At 42.3% G+C, this 21,799-nt stretch overlaps 1 protein-coding gene across 1 annotated transcript; it reads right to left on the bottom strand.

Annotated features, from left to right (window-relative positions):
* Nucleotides 1-21: 21 nt before the first annotated feature.
* Nucleotides 22-21,499, bottom strand: UBXN4 (UBX domain protein 4). Its single transcript, XM_066611910.1, has 13 exons — nt 21,272-21,499; nt 15,466-15,568; nt 14,462-14,490; nt 12,946-13,064; nt 11,180-11,318; nt 9,986-10,073; nt 6,511-6,565; nt 6,190-6,354; nt 4,864-4,991; nt 4,382-4,484; nt 2,633-2,764; nt 1,393-1,601; nt 22-741 (listed from the first exon to the last, which is right to left on the bottom strand). The coding sequence occupies exons 1-13, from the start codon at nt 21,459-21,461 to the stop codon at nt 603-605; spliced, it is 1,599 nt and encodes a 532-aa protein (XP_066468007.1). The 5' UTR covers nt 21,462-21,499; the 3' UTR covers nt 22-602.
* Between the last annotated feature and the right edge of the window lie 300 nt (nt 21,500-21,799).

Here is a 21,799-nt window from a genome sequence, read left to right as displayed (position 1 = left end):
GGCAGCTTATGTCTTTAGTTTATTATGAGTACTTCAGACTGCACTATCGATTTTTGTGTATTGGTTCCAATATAAAATGTAGCTTTTTGAACAAGTTTGCATATGAACTAAGAATGCACTAAATACTTCTTAAAAACAAAGATCTTAACCACCTTTTTTGGAAAAACTTTATTGAATGCGTGGAGATTAAAAACTATCAGAATTGGCATGGTACAGAAGCACGAAAAGAAAAATAAGTTATCCAATTTGCTAGTATTATGCTTCTGCTATTCAAACTCACTCACTTTTATAATCTGGGCTTCTGATTTCAAATGTCTATAAATAAAAAGTGCTTTCAGATGACAATAGGGCTAGAAAATATGAAATACTAAACTTTTCGAAGCTGATGGAAGATTGAGATTCTTTGAGCATATTTGGCAGTAGTTACATTGCAGTATCCAGCTACATGCATGACTTAACACCTTCTTCCATGTGCTATGACAGGAATAAGGTACAGTTCAGGCAGCAAACCATACAAGCCCACTTGTGCAGCATAAGTTTTAAATTGAATTAAATCAAATAAAAAAAATCAATGATTACTATGCACAGTTTACTTGTAAAAACTACATTTGTTGGGTTGAATTTCCATTCCAAGTATTGTTATCATCTTCACCATCATCCTGGGTTCTCAGTCTATAGATTTTGCCTTCTTTTTTGAATTCTTCACCCCGTCTTTCCAGTGCTCGTTTCCTGACTGCCTGTCTAAAAAACAAAACAAAAAACAAAACAAAAAAAACAGTGTGAGAACAGCTTCCTACAGGAGAAGAGTCTTATTTCATCTGCCCTATATATAAAAGTGTACAACTCATTCAGCTCTTCTTTCCGGCCCCCCCCCCCCATCAATGAGTTGTGTACAGGAATAAGAACTCAGACTAGGTTGACATTACCTAACGTAGTGCCAACTATAAAAGGTAGTTTTGTATTCCTTTCCAATACATTGCAAGGTAATTGAAATAATCAAAAATGAAGAAAAACAGAACTGAGTGAGTATATCTAATGAGTGTTTTGCTGCTAACTGTAGCTTGCCACTTCCTGGCTAATGGTAATCTCAGCATTTGGCAAGAATGCAAATACATTCATGGAACTAGCCAGCCTTTGGTATATACCTGAGAAGATGTAAGATAAAGTTTCTGGTAATAGGCACAGAAGTCCCAATTCAGAAAGCATCAGTTTGCATCTGAAGTGAATTTAGACTAGCTTCTATAAGTTAAAATTAACTAGAGAAACAGTGAAGGCCTTTTGGATTCTTCCTGCTACCTCTACACTTACAACTCAGACAAAATGCAAAGGTACTCTGGGCTACAGTTAAACTCTGTGATAATTTTGGGAGTACACTAGTCTTATAAATAATACCTGTTTGGTTCCATAGTGTTAGATGATGGAGGATTTGTGTCCTCCTGCTGACGAGGTCTTGCTGTAGGCTGGGAAGGAGGAGGGCTGGTGAACAGAAAGTTGCTAATAAATCGACAGACAGCCATCAGAGGATAAAAGATCATGCCAAGGATTCTGCCAATTATTGTGTCATTGGAGGACCGTACAACTGATGTAGCTGGCCTTCCTGCCTATTGATAAGAACAAGAAGCAAGTCACTCAAAGAGCTAAAAATTTACCATGCTAGATAAAGCTCAGTTCATATAGTAAGACAGACACATGAACACTCACCAAGATCCTGTTGAAATGGTACAATTTAACAGGTATAACCTAATTATCCACAGATTTTTCACCCACAGTTTTATCTCAAGTAATTAAAGGGAAAACACCCCTTTTATAAACAGCCTCGCATACCATTGTAATGGGGAAGAACAGGCAGCAGTCTGTGGCAGGAAGAACAGGCAGAGTGGCAGTGGGTGCAGTGTGGAGGGTGTGGCAGTACCATCCCCACAGACATGGCACCCCAGGGCTTTTGCCCCCCTGACCCCTCCTCCCAGGATCTCCAATGCTTATAAGTAGAGGTGGGAGAAAATAGTTGTATTTTTTCAAGGATTTTCCAAAGTTAGAACTGCAGAAAGAGGAGTTATGTCAGGGGTCGGCAACCTGCGGCTCTTTCAGCTGTCTGCTGCAGCTCCTCCCGGTGAAAGTGGCAAAGGGGGTAACAGGAGGCACCTGTGTTGGGAGGGCAGGCTGCTTCCCTCCACCCCCTGAGCTCACTGCCCTCCTCTCCCTTCACCCCCACCTGCCCCACATTGGTTTCCCTTTTCAATTCATTCACTTTTTCTCTCAAGAGAAAGACTTCACTCCTAGGCAAACAGCCTGTTTCCCCCTCCCCCCCCCCGCATATGAAAATGCAAAGCAGACGGGATTATCATTCTCTTTGCATTCTTTCCTGAACTTCCAGTGAAGTGAAGGGAGGGGTCGCTTGCCTCAGAGCGAAGTCTTTCTAAGCACCTGGAGAGAGACCAATTGTCTGCTGGCTGCCACTCTTGTGCATTACAAAGGTAAGCAAGGCTGTTTTTAAAATTACTAAGCAAGGGGACATTGTTTTTTAAGTGGATTCCCTTTAACACATTTTTGGCATCTTTGGAGGTTCTGGGAATGGAACCCTTCAACCTGTACCCTACTATTGCTGTTCTTCAAGGAAAATAAAGACACTTACCGGCAACAATACTACGGAAGCGCTTGGGGCAAGTTCCAAGTCCAATAATGTTTTTCCATAATCATTTTTAGTAAATTCTCTCCTGGGAAACATCGTAGCCAATGAGAAATTGCCATATGTGTTACCAACTGTCTGTAACAATACAACAAACTAGATAAACATTTTGTATGCATCTAAGTGCCTGTAGAAATGAAATGGCCATATTTGCTCTTTCCAAAGCAAATATAGTTTCATCTCAAAATAAGTTCTTTCAAACAAAAGGGGCTTACAATTACACACAACTAGGTCTGTCCACCACCAATCTGTCATGACCCTAGACCAAACATGAAAAGTGCTACTTTGGGTTAATCTGGGAACCGTTTCAGGACATGAAAGTGTCTGGTCAGATTGGAAGACTTTTATAAAAAGTCAGTATAACCTGTATCATTTGATTGAACTGACATTCTTAGTAGCAGACACTGAGATACACTCACTGAACCGCTTAAGTTAATATCACACAACTTAAAAGGTTTAATTTTTACATGTGCCTTTTTACATGTGCCGCCGCCTAAAGAGGTAGGTGGGGCGGCGGCAAGAAATAGGGCCTTCTCAGTAGTGGCACCAATGTTATGGAACTCCCTTCCACTTGACTTGAGAATGGCTCCCTCCCTCGAGACCTTTCGGCGAGGCCTGAAGACCTTGTTGTTTACACAAGCCTTCTGACTCTATGGCCTTTTTAACATCTTTATACATCTTTTAGTTTTTTACAGGTGTGATTCCTCCTTGAACTGCTGTTTTATGCTCTTTTTATTCTGACTTTTATCTGATTACTGTTTTTATGGTTTCTCTTAATGTGTTTTTAATATGTTTTTATCTGTTAAATTATGTTTTAATCTGTTTTTGTTTCTAATATGTTGTAAGCCGCCCTGGGTCCCTTTGGGGAGAAGGGTGGGATAAAAATAAAGTTTATTATTATTATTATTGTTATTATTATTATTTTAATTTCTAAGCAGTAAGATTATGATCTGTTAAAAAAATCTCAGAATTGCTACCTCAGGATTATTAAATATACTTATTCAAGGAAGGTGGAAGGTAGAAGTAGAAACAAAACTGTTAAGGGAATGTTTAATGTAATTCTTTTATGTACTGGAATGTTTGACTAGTTGAAGTTACCTCAGGAAGCTTGAACGAGAGGGTAGACAGGCAGGAAAGAGTCAAACAGTATCCCCGTCTTTTCTAACTCTCTTCTGACTGTTCCTGACCTGAGTAGAGACTGTCAGGTTGAGGTAAGCCAAGAAGTCCTACCTACATAAGGAAATTCTGCTGGAAACTTTAACAGGCAGGCCATAAAAAAGTGAGGAGAGCTTCATTCAGAGCACAGTCCTTTGGACTGATGCCAGTAAGAGAACAAGGGCTTTGTTCTTGGAGCAGTACAAAGGAGTGCTGCCCAGTCCTAAGTTATGTTATTTATATATTGTATGGTTATGCTTTGAGAGTAGAATTGCTCCTTTGCTTTCTTCAATAAATTGTTGTTAATTTAACTTTCTAAGTCTGCCTGCTTTTCTGCATGGTCTATGTGTCACCTATGATCCAAGGGCCCCATGGGGCCAGGACTGTGCCAACAAATCAATGCCTAGAAGGCCAGGACAAAAGCCCCTCAGTTTTGGAGGCTCTCAACAATCCCTTAAAATACAAAAAGGTGACAATTTATTGCAACTACACATACAGCTTCTTTTTTTAAACCTTAAAATATGACAGGTGCTTATTTACCTGGGCAGCAAATTGTCGAGCTTCTTCTAAGGGAGCAGCTGAAGGAAAACTATTAGTAAAGGAAGATCCATCTGGGAGACGAAACTGAATTCTTGCAATGGCACTAAGGAAGATATTTCAGGTTACCAGTGAGGTGTTTAATAAGAGATGTGATAAAAAAAACTTTGCTCAAGTAAAGTTTACTACATAGGAAGAACTTGCCCTTTGCACTACTTCAGGTTAAATCTAAACTCTTATTTGAGATTTATTTAGCACAAGCAGCATGCTAGGCAATGAACAGAATGCTGAAGCAACATGTTTCTACCAGCAGGGTTTGCAGTCTGAAAAAGAGGAAGAGGGCCAAGGACAAGGCTTGAACAAGGAAAGATAAGAATGGCGTGAAATAGAATTAACTGGTAGCAGAAACAAAAGACAGCAACCTAGGCAGGGCTTTGTGCGTGGCTGGGGGAGGATTGGGATGGGAGCAAAAAAATGTGATTCACCTTCTCTCCCTCTGAGAAGCTTCCCTCTTGGCTTCCATTTCAGCTTGCTTAGCTTGGAGAGCAGCAGCTTTGGCAGCTTCTGCTTCTTCTTTTGACCTTGCAAAACGAGCTGCTCTTTCTGCACGATCCTTTTTAAGAATAAAAATACACTAGTGACAAATTACTAGGCTCTGCTTTTAAACCTGTTGAGGCCACATTACTGAATATAGTCTCACTGATTAGAATGATCAGTAACAGACATCACCACCAATTTCATGATTAGAATGATTGGTGACAGGCATCACCACCTATTTCTATGTAGAAGGACTTGGTATAATGGGCCGAGTGCAGCACCAGTGGCAAAATTCAATTTCATGTGGTGCATGTCTTAATCCCCACACTTCCTGAGGGGAGCACGTAAATTCTTAAACATTCACTAAGTATAGTCAATATTATCTGCCTCTCTCTCAGACTCCAATATTAATCATATGAAACTACTGGAGTAACATCTTCTGATAACATGCTCTGTGTGTGTTGAAACATTCACAGGAATAGCACACATGGTCTTTAGTCGCTAGTCCTGTATGCATTTCGTCTCCAACTCTGACAAGCTCTGTCCTGTGAGTATTTTGTGCTTGCAGTTGCAAATGTTTTACCCAGAGAGAGATTTTTTTCCCCAATCACAGAGGGAATCTTTCCTTGGGTCTTGCAACTGTCTATTCAGAAAAAAACACTATGTGTAAGGGATGGGGCTTCTAGAGTGCATCGCTAAGAGCAGGGATGTCAAACATAAGGCCCAGGGGCCGGATGCGGCCCGCAGAGGCTTTTTATCTGGTCCTCAGGCCCTCAGCTGCTGAGCAGTGCCGAGGTGTTACTTCTGAAAGTGCAGCCCACTTGAAAACTGGGCTCTCCAATATCTTGAAATATGATCAAGATTTGTGTGTTTTCTCTTCTGTCATTTGCAGCTAATGGGTTCCTAAGTGAGAAAAATTGCTTATTTTTGTTTATGACCTGTTTAATGACATCATTTCCTGCCTAATGACATCACTTCTAGCCCTCAGCAGGCATCATGAATGTTATTCAGCCCTCAATATGAAATGAGTTTGACACCCCTGGGTAAGAGGATGGAGCTTGCCAGTGTGCTTTTGCTCCCTCTAACTATGTCTTCGTCTCCACAAAGGGATGAATCTCTGTACATGGCTACACGATTGCAAACATTCAGCTAATGACAGAAAACAAAATAAAACAAGCCTGACGATTCTACAACAATTTCCCGATGCATCAGTGACATGTGCAAGACTTTACTCTATTCAAATTCATCAATTAATTAATTAACTGATCTCTTACCAATGCAATCTGTTGTCGGATGCGTTCCCTGGCAGCTCTCTCTTCAGCTTTCTCTCTATTCCTTTCTTCCAAGATTCGTTTTGTCAGTTCTTCCTCCTGTTTTCTTTTATAGTCCAACATCTCTTTTCCAGATTTTCTTCTTTCTATTTCTTTTTTAATTTCTTTCTAAGAGAGGATACAACAAAATTATCACTGAATGTAAATATATAAATACGGTTGTGCTATAGACTAGTTTTCAGCTTGCTTTAAATAAGACCCTTGTTTAAAAGAAAATATGGCTGTATACACACATGTAGAATCACTAACTCAGCGGCTTTCTACCTGTTCTTCTTCTTTCTTTTTCTCTTCTCGTCTTTCTTCAAGCTTTTTTGTCATTCTAAATTTGAAAAAAACAAAAGCACACACATAAATGCAAACTCATATCTGCAATGTGAAGTTCACATGAAAGGGCTGAATCTTAACTTGCACAAATGGAATGAAGTTCGCATAAGGAGACTTCATTGCCCCCCCTTTCCGCTAAATCTCTCAAAAAATCCACTCAAGAGCATCAAAACATGTAGGGTGAGGTGTGGGGAAGGAAGATCAATCACTGTCAGATAGATGCACCTTTTTATGAGAGCAGGTAAGAAGCTTGCACAAAGACGTTCCACTTTTTTAGCCAATTCTCCGATTTCCTGTAGCCTTCCATGCCCCATCCTACACTATTCCAGAGGGTTTCCACCCTTGGTTCCTGGGGGGAGTCAGGAAGCTTCAGAGGGTAGAAAAGGGCAGGGAGGTCCAATTTTATGACAGTAGCATGCTCTCTTTTTGAATAGAAGCCAGAATTAAGAGACCAGAAATATCTTACTGTGTATCTTAAAAGGAACATCAAAAACATTAATACTGTTGTCCAAGAGCAACCCTCCTGGGTATTTGTTTCAAATACCTAAGTCACCACAATGGTCTCTTCTATTCATTGTTTCCTCAAAACAGAGGAATCAAATTGCTTTTATATTCTAAAAGAAGATACTTTTCAAAGTAATGCATTGCAAGGCATATATAAAGGTTATATAATGATATATCACAGAACCTCAAATGCCACTGAATTTAAGAGCATGAACTAAAACCAGAACTAGACTGTTGTACAGTACTGCAAACTATTACATTTCAGAACAGCTGGTCATGTGTAATACAGGTTTACAAAAAAACTTTTTCAGTTGCCAAGGATGTTTGAATGAATTTAGGATATTTTTGGGATGCTGAATTCAAAAATGGCATCCGTTTTTTCTAATTTGGAAGGTATGATATAGTCACCTTATATGTCAATTTAAGCAGCCTCCTCATGAGGAAGCTGCCACCATGGTTTCCTCATGAGGAAGCTGTTTGAATCAGCATATACAACAGGGCTTTTCAAACTGGGGCTTCGCGACACCCCAGCCTGTGAGCCCTGGCCACTTTCCCCTTAAGGAGCGAGGGTAAGGCAGCAACCTCATCCCTAGGATCGTGTCGCTAAGGGGGCTGCAGGAACTGGCATTACTTACTAGTCCCTGCAGCAGCCTGTCAGGGGTCCAGGGAGCCCTGTGCAAATGTCTGCAGGGCTCCCTGGGTCTTGAAAAGTGAAAGCGCAGCAATTGCGCTCCACTTCTGGTTTTTTGGAAGTGAAGCACAATTGCTGCGCTTTCACTTTTCAAGACCTGGAGAGCCCTGCAGATGCTCACAAAGGGCTCCCTACACCCCCAACAGGCTGCTGCAGGGACTGGTGAGTGCATCCCAGTCCCTGCAGCCCCCTTAGCGATGCGATCCTGGGGAATGCATCTCTGCCTCCCCCCCCGCCCCTGCAAGAACTCCCTGTGGTTCAAACTCTCCCTGAGGGTTTGAAAACCGCTGATATATGGTAACAGTCGTATCCTGAAAACCAGAGCCCAAAACTGCCATACCCACACAACTATAGCCAATGGACAAAACAGATGGCATTTTTGGACTCAGCAACCCAAATAAACCCAAGAATAGGTCTAACTTTTAAGACAGCAAAATGTATATTAGCCTGTGTAATATTTGACCCAAATCCTCTTCAACAATGTATATGGCTATTATTAGATGTTATTACACATTTGATTCGCATCAAAAACATGCTAAATATAAAAAAGGGAAAAGTCACAAACTTTTCATAGAACAGCAGTTCCCAAATTTTTTAGCACTGCAACCCACTTTTAAAAATGACATTCTATTGGAACCCACATAGCTTTACGAGACTAAAAAAGACTAAAAGCAGACTTTGCAGCTGCTCAAGCCTCTATTTTTATCATGACAGGAGAGACCACCTTCTTGAGCAGGGGTGCCCAAACCACTGCCCAGGGGCCACTTGCCACCCTTGGGGGCTCCCAATCCGGCCCACGGGGAGCCCCTGGTCTCCAATGAGCCTCTGGCCCTCCAGAGACTTGCTGGAGCCTGTGCTGGTCTGATGCAACTGCTCTCAGTGTGAGGACGACTGTTCAACCTCTCACCTGTGGGATGAGGGCTCCATTTACTACTTTCTGTTTCACATCTGTGATGCAGCAGCGGCAGCGAAGGAAAGGCTGGCCTTGCTTTGTGCAAGGCCTTTTATAGGCCTTGAGCTACTGCAAGACCTTCATTCATTCATATAAGTTCCATCTCTAATATATTTATTTATATAAATTTATTCAAATTTCAAATGTAAATTAATTCTTTTTTTTCCTGGCCCCCAACACAGCGTCAGAGAGATGATGTGGCCCTCCTTCCACAATGTTTGGACACCCCTGTTCTAGAGCATTTGCTGAGGTCCACATCCATCAGATCGGAACCATTCTGGTGGCGTTGTGTTCCTTTTCTCCTGTCCTTCGAAGCAGACTAAGGCGCAGTCGCCTACTTGCAAGTAAACGTGTACGTATGGCTCACTTTCACTTTTCATGGGGCTCAATACATTTTCCTTGTAAGCTATCAGCTTATCAGTTTCAATTTCACGACCCAACAACAATCGGGTTGTGACCCACTGGTGGGTTGGGCCCCACAGTTTGGGAAATACTGGTATAGAAGATTTAAGACGGACAGCTAAAACAATACTAAATACAGAAGATTCAGTATGATGGCACAGAAAACTTGGGAAAGGATTGACTGGCAGCAAGTAGCAATGGGGCACAAAGGTGGTGGTGTAAAAACATTTAAGAGGTGAGAATTGGCTTGATAAATAACAGGGAACTTATATGTTGCATATAGTTCCATGCTGGAGTTAAGATTCTAGGCAACAGATTAATGGAATCAGTCACCTTGAGTCACCTGTGCCTCAGAAGGCCTCCAGATGTGATCGGAAGCCTCCAGTGCAATCCGCAAATACCTTCTGGATGTGTTTCCACACCTCAGTACATCTTCTGGATGTGACCAGAATACACTTCCGGTCGCGTCTGGGAGGTCTTCTGAGGCCCAAACATGGATTTAATTATCCGTGAAATTCGATTTCCGCCAGGGGTCCTATAACTGATCCATAATGGATACTGAGGCCCACTGTACCTGCCACACAGCCCTATTTTCGGTCTCTACCCTGTCCAGTACAGGAGACAGACATGCCACTATGCTGGAACATCTGGGTTATGATAGTGAAAAAACAGTAAGTAGCAGTTTCAAACAGCCACACCTCTTTCTTTGCAGTTGCCAGAGTAGATAGTGACTTAAACTAATACTGTTCTGTAATCACTGTGACAAACATGATTGCAATTATATACATGCTAATACACTTTCATAAATAATGTTGTCAAATACAGTACATCAAAGAACACCCAAAACATTTGCAAGGAATACATACCTTTCAACTTTGGTTGCAAGATCATCTGTGACCTCTGGCTCTGCCCTTCTGTCAATTTTTGCATTTGTCTGGACCAAACCTGTATCATCTTAAGACAGTTTAGAATCACACATAAGTGAAAAGAGGGAGATTGAAGAAAAAGACAGAACTTTTACCACCATAAAAAAAGAGAAAAGTGATTTCTATACAGGACAGCCTTTGTTACCCATGGTGGTTCAATTCCCAGAACCCCTGGGATTACCAAAATCTGCAGGTGTTTGAATCTGGTAGGAGGGCAGGAGGTCTGGTCTAGAGGGTAGAGCCTCCATTTGCCTGAAGATTAACATCCACAAGGTCGCCAGTTCGAGGCCACCGGCACCGTGCGACCTTGAAGCAGCTGGCAAGCTGCAGCTGAGCTGTTCCATCTGCTCGGAACGTGGGAGGATGGAGGCCAGAATGTTAAACCAGATCGGAGTGTAACACCTTGAATGTGGTGGTTCTTGAAAGAGAGAACCTTCTTTCAATTTGTAAAAATCCCTGCGTGGATTTAATAAGCCTGCCTGTGTAAACCGCTTTGAATAAAGTCTTGAATAAAGACCAAGAAAGGCGGTATATAAATACTGTATATTATTATTATTATATATCTGCAGATTTGGGCCATCTGGACCCTCCAAATATGACCGGAACAAGGCCTCTGCAGGCCTCAGAATGCCACCTGGAAGTTTTTTATGTGAACTTTTGGTTTTCACTGAAAACTGAGGCACTGCCTCTGCGGGCCTTAGAAAGCCTCCCAGAGGCAACTGGAATGAGGTTCCAGTAGTATATTGGAGGCCTTCAGTGGGGTCCAGCCGTGGGTTCAGAACCCGCACATGATGAAATCCATGGATACTGAGAGCCTACTGTATTATTATAAGAGAAATCATAGAATTTTTAAACTTCAACTATAAAAATGCACCATTCTGCATATCAATACTCCAAACTGAATTGCCATTGAGAAACAAAAATGTAAGGGGATTTGAGTAGTTGCTATGCTACTTCTGTGCAATGCTGCTCCTCTGAACTCCAATTTTTGATATAACCATTATGCAATTAAATTATGTTGCAACAAATGTCCTAAGTACATTACTCATGGTGGTGTAAAAACATCTAAATATTAACCATGCAACTGTTGAAATAACCAAAGTTATTTACAAATATGGAATCAGTAACACTTACCAGATGAAGCAACATTCAGCCTTTCAGGCTGTGCTTCAAAGGGCTGAGCTGCCTGGGATGGAGAGTGTTCTGTGAGGTTATATAAAGAGGAGGGACATGAGGCAGAATTTTCTAATGCTTCATTTTTTAACACGTGCATCTAAGGAAGAAAAAAGCAAGGACATGAATAGCTGCTATAATTATGGAACATTGTTTTTGATGCCATTATCTATTTTAAAGGGTCAGTGACTACTAACTCTCCAATGACAAAACTCATCATCTACTTCTAGTCTATGAACTGGAATTTGGGTTACATGTATAGTCCAGGAGGACTTTACCTTATATATCCATACCTTTGGGTTACTACAGCGGTTCCCAAACTCTCCAGAAGAGTTTGGACTGCTGTAAGTCCTTGCCAGATGGGGCAAGTGCTCCTGCAATCACGCTGGTGCCGGGGACATTGGGGCTATTGTTGAAAAACGCTTGCATGACCCACTTCCAGTTTTGCAACGAAAACCAGAAGTGGGTCACACAAGCATTTTTCAGCAATTCTAAGGTGCGGTGAGGCTTGCAGAGGGTCCTGCAGGCTTCCCCTACCCTCCGGAGGGCAATTGTGGGCCTCAGTGAGTTTAAAAGTAACCTTGATGTCCTCAGTGCCAGTGTGATTGCGGGAGCACCAGCACTGCTGTCATGGTCGCCCCTTAAGGGGACAGGGTCAGAGCTTCTCAGGCTGGGGCATCATGACGCTCCAGCTTGAGAACCTCTGGTTTACCTTATACAGACATGCATTATTTTGCTATCAAGCCATACCAAGACTGTAGGTTGTTAATTTCCAGTTATAAGGGTAAATCTAAGGTTATACAATTGTCAGATAAGGAAATTCCTTGCCTGGCTGGAGGAAGGAGAGGGAATTATATCATGCAAGAGTAACAGATAGCTCAGTTTTGTCCTCTCCTTTAACTATAGCACAACTACATATTTTTAATGCACAATTCCAGACTGCTTCATCTGAGTTGTACGGTTGGAAGTAACACACCCAAAAAAATATGAGCTTAGTTTACAATAATGAGAGACAAGAAGAGAGTTGAGGGTTACCAATACCATAATGGTGTGCAGGGCAAACAACATTTAATAAAACATCCTTAGATAGCACATGCTTTGGTACATACTAGCAAGGCAGGATGACAAAAATCTGCCTTTGATCACCAAACATTCTGATCTGACAGAAGGGACTTTCTAATTACAAATGCATTAATAGCTTGCCCAAGTGCCGTAGACTGCTTATGAAGCTGCCACCAACAGATGAGGAGGATTATTCAACACAGATTGAGAGAACTGTTATTACAGGGCAATGCTTGGAATGAATAAGCACAGGATCTTAAAGAAATTCCACTTGCAACCTGTCATCTCCCACTGCACTAAAAAATATGCCTGGGAAGCATAAAATTTGATGCAGGGTGCAAAGAGGTTTATTTGAGAGAAGAAAGGTCATTCATTTAGTTCTGCAAAGGAAAAGGATTTTAATTCTTTAGTACAAGTCCTCGCCACCTTGTCAATACATTTCCAGCTCTGTCCAGAATACCATTAAAACTGTGTAACTGAGTGTAACCTCAACAGGCCTATAAATACCCTTACGACAAGTGTACATGCTTCAAAATTCTGTAAGGCAAACTGACACAGGAACACACTCAAGCCAGAAAAGGTTAAATTTAAAGAACTATTTCAAAACACTTCATTATAGTAAAAAACAAAACAACAAAAAAACAGGTCTGTCACCATTTGTTTACCTGCTTGACTTTTTGAATTCTTGTAATAAGTTCATCGGCAGAAACACTGCCAGCGATGACTTCCAATGGGATTCCACTGTCTCCTATAAAGAAACTGGATGGAATGCACACTACAGGATCTATACAGTGATAGTAAAGGACAATAGATAAAGTATTGCATTTGTGGACAAATGTACCTTAGAAGGGAAAGAGAAAAACAAATGCCAGTGCTTAGGAGAAGGGGTCACTGGAAAGAGGTGGGCAGGGAAAGTACACAGCAAACTTATGTTGGCAGAAAAATGTCAAAATTACTGAGAAACATTTAAGTGGGACACCAACCTACCTATCATATTTTTGCTGCCTCTTCCCCCAACTCAAAAGAAATACACTGGATCAAAGAGTTTGTTCATGCATCAAGCTTTTGTATGGAAACTGCCTAAAGCCCTCAGGATAAGTGTCTCTCTTCACCCACCCCCCAAAAAACCCCCACACATCTTCTGCCAGTGCCTGATATTACTTCACTAAATAAGATATATCGATGACTATTGGAATGGTAGTTCATTTCTTAACGTAAGGTCTATCCTGCAGGATTCAGACTAAATCTCCATCTAGGCCAGCACTGTTTTCTTTTTTCAGTTTTCCATTTTCAACAGCAGCCAGACAAATGTAACCTGGAAGCTCACAAACAGGGCATGAAGGAAACAACCTCCCTATGTTGTTTGCCCCTTGCATTTCGCACAAAGAATAATGCATGCAGGGTTGTTAAAAAGCTGATAGATGTTGACCGAGCTATTGAACGTGAATGTATCTAACCTTTTTGCAGCCATCTAAGCAAGTGGCCATCACCACAGCCTGGGACAGAGAATTCTGTGATAATAATGGTTTGCACTCTAAGGGCACAATCCTAACCCACTTTCCAGCACCAACATAAGAGCAATACAACTTATGGGTAAGGGAACAAACATTGCCATACCTTGAGGAGGCATCCGTGACTGCCCTCCAACTGCAGGAAGCAGCACATGCCCCACTGGCACAGCTATGCCAGTGCTGGAAAATTGGTTAGGATTGCGCCCTAAGTCTCACAAACCGAAAACATGGGTGGGGGACAATTGCTCATGATCTCCTTTTAGTTCTACAACCTTCTGTATCCTATGCAATCATGTTCTTGGGAATTCACCCAACACCCCTCCCCTGTGGTTTTTGTCAGACAAAGACGACAGCTGTACCAAGAAGGCAGTAGGTATATTTGCTTCTGGATTGTTTCTTCTGCACATACTTCTCAGGAAGAAGCATAAACACTGTGTGAAGCAGTACTTCTTGGCCTGCCCTAAACCTACTGTATCTCAGCTTCCCTAGCTGAAAATCAGAACCAAAAAGACACCACTCAATGTAGCAATTTATCTGTGCAAAATGTTCAGATAGTTGAAATGATATCAAACATGCCAGGTTGTCATTGTGAAATAAAGCCTTTTTGAACAGGAAAATTCATAATCATTCTAAAATGAAATGCTTACATCTTACTATGTTCAAAGGATACAGATTTGTGAGAACTGCAGACAGGCGTCGCTGTGTAAGAAGTAAATATTAGTTTAGCAAATCATTGTATCTGACTGAAATGTAATTTAAAAAGAGCCAGTGACATATGCAAGACTAGTAAAAGCCTTGTGAGACTACAACGAATTAGTTTATATTTCTTTTAAACACCGGTATTAAAAGACACCAGTATTATACAATACAGGGAATTCCAGGATTAACATTCACGAATATCAAACATCATCAAGTGTTTCTTTTTCTAAAGTGCTACTAAAGGGAAATAAAGCTATACAAGTGCAACTTTTAAAAAGTTTACCCAACTGAATAGCACATTTACCTAACTTACTAAAGCAAAATAGGAGGGTACTTTCTCGTAAAAAGTGTCAAAGAAAGGACAACAAATGCATCTCATTTGAGGATCGAGTTACATGTTGCGTACCTAAAGAGGATGAAAGTGGAGAAACAGTGCGTGTATGTGTTTTATTCCTTACTTGCCATTTCACCATTCTAAATCAAATGAGAGGGCAAACAAACATTTGGAATTGGCAGGTGGAATGTTACTGAATTACTCTGAATAGCTGGTAGAGAAGCGACTGTGTCCCCATTTCACCAGACAGGGAAAGGGTTAAAGCACCTCTCATTCAGTCACTTCCTTCCTAATCAGCATTTCAGAGAATCAAGGAGTACAAGGTTACTTACTATTAAATGTAACATACAATTTGGCCCCAAATTTTGCCATAATCATTATGGCTTTTAATTTTCAGAGTCAAAATACAAACATCAGCCAGATCTTATTCTGGCAAACAATACAGTAGCAGGAATGTTGACCAGAACAATGTAAATTTATGCTGTAAAAATTAATATGTTTTCTTAGTGTACAGTTACTTTTAAAGCACATTTATTAATCGTTATGCAAAGTTGTTCCCAAATAACTAAGTCTTGAATACAGAGTATTTGAGAGTAAATACCACTGGGGGGGAATAAAAAAAAAATCAGAAGTTGTCAGACCTTTGGGTATTGATTTTAATAGCCACAAAGCCATCTGTTGCTGCCTCAGTCACTTTTTCATTCTCCCAGCTAGCAGCCATCTCTGTGGACTGTTCATCATCTCCTATGAAGAAACAACAGATACAAATCTAGATTAATCACAAATTACAGTACAGTGTAAACACAATCTTGTGTCAAAACACATTGTTCATGACTTTAAGGCAACTGTCAGTACATCAATACAGTGACCCAAAAGGTCACCCCAAAAAACCTTCTCATTGGGTTATCAGAACCCACTTTCCAGGCTCATACTGATCAGTCAAAACCATCCTAACTTAAACCTGTCACAAGCAGACAGCAGGTGCAGGACATAAAAGGAAATAATTCCTGATGACGAAATAGGAGAGACAGGTCACAGGCTGCAAGGGAAACAATATATGCACTCTCACAATCAACATGTGGGGATCCTCTCCAAACAGCGGTACCTCACGGATGGTTCTTGCCACAATTTTGTGTTTAAGACATTTCCAGTTGTTAATATCATAACAAAGTCAACTACTTTTCAATGTTGCAGTGTTATAAGAACAGACATTTGCACATTGAGAAATAGATGAAACACACGGGAGGTCTGAACTGAATCAGAGGGGAAAGCAGAATAAATAATTGGGAAATCCAGGTCTATCCATCCCCTGCCTCATAGTACAAGACTGCTTGCTCTACATGGATAAGTAGTCTCCTCCTAACTTAAAATATAACCTCAACAGGTTAGCACTACAGTGTAATCATTTGACAGAGCTGACTACTAAGGGTCAGGGCTTTCCATCTAGACTAAAATCTGAGCGACACAGTGCAATGACAGGGTATTTCAACCTCTGTACATTGCATGGAAGGCTTAGGCGAGTGGCAACTCAGACTGAAGACTGTGCATCTCATGGCACTGATCCTATTTTCAAGCTCTATGCTTCAAGCTTCCTTTGTAACTGAAATAGTCCCTTGAGAGGATGAATGATTAGGATTTAAAGGAAGCACTTTCCTCCAAACCTAATAAACAGATCCCCAGAATGTGTTTAGAATCACAGACCTGAATGCTTATAACATTGATCATAGTGGAAAAGCGATGCATGCCCCTTAATAACTTCCTCCAGTTCTAATGCCATACTATAACTTGTTATGGACTTGTGCAGCTCCCTTCATTTTCCTCCTCTTCCCCTGACTGTTGCTTAACCACCTTCAATATTACATGGCCCCTGAAAGGCAATGAAGGTGCCATTCTCAATTAAGCTATTAGACATTTTGTTTTTCCTTTAATTCACAAGCTAATATTTTTTCTGCATACTTAGGGAATGTTTTACATTTATGCACCATGTTTCCTTCAAGATACTTAGGACAGTGTACATGGCCCCTCCTCCTCTTACCTTCACAACACTGATGACATGAGGTAGGCTAGGCTGAGAGATAGTGACTGGTCCAAGGTCACCCAGTACGCATTATGGCAGCTTTAAATTACAATCAAAGTCTTTATTTTGTGAACTATGTAGCCAGAAAGATATTACTGAAACTAAACATACTGTTTCGGATTAGCATCATCATGCTGCGAGTTTCAGTTTCATGAAACTTGTTTAGCAAAACATTAAAACAAGTTTCAAGCTAATGCTACAAACCTCTGCATATTTACTTGGGAGAGAGCCTCACTGAATACAAAGGGATTTACTTCTGGAAAAAAAACATCCAAAAGATGAGGAGGGCACACAGAAGGAGCCTAGGCTGTTATTCTTTCACATTGTCTGAGTTTCCAAGAAGGGGATGGGTCTTCTAATGCTGCTTTCATGGAGTGGGAATGAGATGCAGTGGTTCCGACCCTACAAAATTAATATGAGAAGGTGTCCTTGTGCAGCTTGCTAAACATACCACTCTAGAATCTGAAAATGATTCTAAACTACAAACACCTATTAAAAGTATGAATGCCGTAGCAGTTTTTCAGACTAACTAGTTCTTAATATGGTATGAACACTTAATACAACCACCTTACAAAAACACACATTCATTCTTTTTAGAATGTGGGTATGATGAAGTTTCATACAAATGAAAGAAAAACAGCAATAAATATCAGATGTATAAAAACAATTCCAAATAAACAAGCCAATTAATGAAAATATGGCAAAAAAAGAATTTCTCACCGTAATATATTATGTTCTAGCACGAGTTGGAAATAAATCCAAGTGCATGTGATGAGATTTAATACTCTTGTTTACTTGTTAAGTTTTCCATTTGACTCCGAGTAACATATTACAATTGCCTAATCTTATCTCACTATCTATGGAGCTCTACAGAATATATACTGTATGTCTATGCAGACATGTAATAGAGCAGATAATAATAAAAACAAAATTACATTCACACAAACAATCTTGTCAATAGGTTAACTGGTATCATTAAACTCTGCTTAAAAACAACACTGCTATATTGATAGAAGCAGGGAAGTGCAGAAAATAGCTGGTCTGAGCCAACTGCCAACACAGTTGCAATCTGCATACTCCAGAATCATTTCCCAAGAGAGACCAGAGAGAGAGAAAAATAAGGAGCTCAAGTGTGTTGATTTCCCACAGGTGTATTCATCATGCACTGTAAAGTGCACCAGACATGCAGGAAACATATCATGCACATGCTGATTACAGTTAATTTCCACAGTTTATAAAATGCTGCATTAACTTTACAAAACTGACAGATGTCAAATCTGTAACTAAACTTCTGTTAGCTTTTTCAGTTACTTTTGTTAATATTTGAGGATACTTAAGAGCACAGCATCAAAGTGATACAGTCAGCCTTTGAATTATTTATTACATAGATGCATCCCCCTTTCCCTCAAGAGCTTTTTATGCATCTAAAACAGCCAACTATATGCTGTGAGTGACAATGAAATTAGCCCAAATTCTTAGAGATGTGTTGCAAGCAGTATGTGTGTGTGTGTATGTGTGTACCAGGAGATAATTTTAAGAAGGCACCTTCCTAAGAGCTACTGACACATTTACATGGATGGTGACAAAAAGCCTATGAGTTTAGTCCTTGTATGAGGCTAACAGTCTGTCGCTTATTTTTCCCCATTTAACACATCTGCCTTAGATTGTAAGTCTGAAGACAAGGAAGGAATAGCTTTCTATACAGAATCAGACAGATGTAAGCATGTAAAATTAAATATTACTACAGTCCTAGTAAAGCATAAATTTTAGGAAGACAAAAACTATACATGGAATACATAGTATGTAAGTGAGAGGCAAACCTAACAAATTAAGACAAAATCTCAGGCATCCCCATGACATGCATAAGCACCTGCACGATCAGATGCCCAAGATCAATCTGGTTGTGATTAAAAGACTTTGAGAAGCTAGGCCTACAGAGACATTGGGGCAAGAAGAGAAAGAAATATAAAGAAGGGAGAGAAAACCAGAAAAGGCTTAAAGGAAATTTTGTAAGATGAGAAAAGAACATTGTGTCTACATTAGACGAAAGAAACAGGAAGAAACTATTTGCTGTTGTACAAATCGATCGTAAGACCACACCTGGAATATTGTGTCCAGTTCTGGGCACCGCATCTCAGAAAAGACATAGTGGAAATGGAAAAGGTGCAAAAGAGAGCGACTAAGATGATTACGGGGCTGGGGCACCTTCCTTATGAGGAAAGGCTATGGCGTTTGGGCCTCTTCAGCCTAGAAAAGAGGCGCCTGAGGGGGGACATGATTGAGACATACAAAATTATGCAGGGGATGGACAGAGTGGATAGAGAGATGCTCTTTACACTCTCACATAACACCAGAACCAGGGGACATCCACTAAAATGGAGTGTTGGGAAAGTTAGAACAGACAAAAGAAAATATTTCTTTACTCAGCGTGTGGTTGGTCTGTGGAACTCCTTGCCACAGGATGTGGTGATGGCATCTGGCCCGGACGCCTTTAAAAGGGAATTGGACATGTTTCTGGTGGAAAAATCCATTACGGGTTACAAGCCATGATGTGCATGTGCAACCTCCTGATTTTAGAAATGGGCTATGTTAGAATGCCAGATGCAAGGGAGGGTACCAGAATGAGGTCTCTTGTTATCTGGTGTGCTCCCTGGGGCATTTGGTGGGCCGCTGTGAGATACAGGAAGCTGGACTAGATGGGCCTATGGCCTGACCCAGTGGGGCTGTTCTTATGTTCTTAGGAAGATGACTGCATGGGACTATTATCTGCCCCAAATCTTCAGGACAGAACTGAATAAGCATCAAAATAAATAAAAATAGCATGGGGTCCTTGGTAATGGCATCATCACAGGCGCAAGACAGGAAATACAAGCCAGCTTGGGAAAGGCAACCAAGTTTTTATGGCTCTTGATTATAGTCTTGAACACAATGGATTCAAACCTCACCTTGTCAATTTTGGAATTGCCTATACACAATAAAGGAACTGCATTTCCTCTTCCGAATGACACAGGAACCCTTCTCACAAGCAGATCACAAGACAGTAAGAGGGGAATGTCAAATGGGAGCCTAAAGCTCTAGTGCACGCATATAGTTGCTCTATACATTGGAGAATATTAGATCAAAAATACAAGAAACAATGTGGGATGGGAATTAGATGAAATTCACCCTGTGTGGGGGGGGGGGGGGAGATGAGGAGAAAAAAAAGTAGATAGAGTGGACAAGGCACTTAGGTGCCTTGGAGAAACTTTTTTAAGGATGTTTCCATTTAACAAGCATAACTGTTCTCTGTACCACAAACAAACTACCTTAGGCTGTATTGTTTACTAGACTTATATTAGAGAAACAGAACAGTTATCAAGAAATGCTAATAATCTTCTGCCCCTGCGTGAACCTAGAGCAATGGTTTCCAAACTTCTGGGAAGCTGGGGTGGCCAGCCAAGGGAGCCAATAGCATCCTTGTGAAAAACCTGTTACCCTACACAACATATAGAATTGCAGCCCTAATTGTTCTAGGCCAGCAGTTCTCAACGTTGGTCCTTTGTCGTACCACTTCACGTGGCCCACCTATTCCAAGTACCACTGCAAGGAATTCAGGCACTGCCATGAAACGAAGAGGCACCTGCATGATCAAGTAGTGTATGCAAGTTACCTCCCAGATGCCGGGGAGGGCACTGGGATGCAGGTGGTGCCTGCTGTCTCATGTGCTCCCTGGGGCATTTGGGGGGCTGCTGCAAGATCCAGGAAGCTGGACCGGATAGGCCTTTGGCCTGATCCAGCGGGGCTCTTCTTATGAAACTTGCGGTTTCATCACCGCCAGTGACTTCTGCGTTGGGAGGCCAGACGCGACGCGACAAACAGCAGTAAGAGGCTCGGGTGGACGGGAGGGGTTTTCGAGCCCGGAAAAGCCTGCTCGGGAGCCTCCTGCTGCTGCGCGATGTGTCGCCCTCCTGGTCTCGCTGCTGAGCGGCAGGTGCCCGGGGACCCCGTCTGCCACCAGGCGCTGCCCGTACCGCTGGCTGAGAAACCCTGGCCTAGAGGGGCGTGAGGCTGCGATCCGAGGCAGCGCCACCATCCCGCGCGCTCCCCCTGGAGTAGGTGCCCTGAAGTCAGCGGGAGTCCCTCCCGAGCAGCTACGCACAGGCCTGGGCTGGCAGAGGAGCAGAGCGGGCAACGGGGCGCAGACAGGCCCCGGCGCACCCGGTGGGAGTGCGGGCGCCAGGGCCGGCAAGACCCCTCCCCTGCCCTCCAGGCTGGTGCCAGCCCCCGAGGGCGAGGAGGGCCCAGAGGGGCCCACAGGCCTGCAGAGGGCACGGGGTCCTCCTCCCCGTGGGGCAGAGGAGGGCCGGGGAGGCGCCCGGCCGAGCCCGTACCTGCCACGAAGACCACGAAGACGGCGCTGCGCTGCTTGGCGGCGGCGATGGCGGCCGGGATGGTGCCGGGGAACCACCTCATGGCGGCGGCGGGGGGCTCAGAAGGGGGGCCGCGCGCACCCGACTCGCTCGCGCCGCCTTCTGCTCCCCGCGGCCCAGCAGCCCGTCTCCTTCGAGACGCAGCGCGCATGCGCGTCACAAATGTCAGCCTCGCTTTAGAGACGATGACTCGGACTTCGCCACCCAACCAGCAGTTTTCCACCCGGATTTCCGCCGCCGGAGAGAACGTGGGAGGACTGCACATGCGCTGCGAAGTCGCGCGGGCGGGGCGGGGCGAGAACGCTCGCTGACTGACAGCTGGGAGCGCCTCGGCTGGGCTGGTGGGGGCGGGGCGTTACGACTGGCCTGTTCGAGGCTGACATGACGAGGCAGAGCCGTAGGTATCCTAGAAGACGCGCACCACGAATGGGAGAGGTGGGATATTAATGTAATAAGTACATATTAGAACATGTAGATTTAGAAAATAAT

The sequence above is a fragment of the Tiliqua scincoides genome, chromosome 1, assembly GCF_035046505.1.
Source record: "Tiliqua scincoides isolate rTilSci1 chromosome 1, rTilSci1.hap2, whole genome shotgun sequence".
In the NCBI taxonomy this organism is placed as follows: Eukaryota; Metazoa; Chordata; class Lepidosauria; order Squamata; family Scincidae; genus Tiliqua; species Tiliqua scincoides.
The sequence above is the reverse complement of the archived record's forward strand: the minus strand, read 5'-3'. Positions and strand labels throughout refer to the sequence as shown.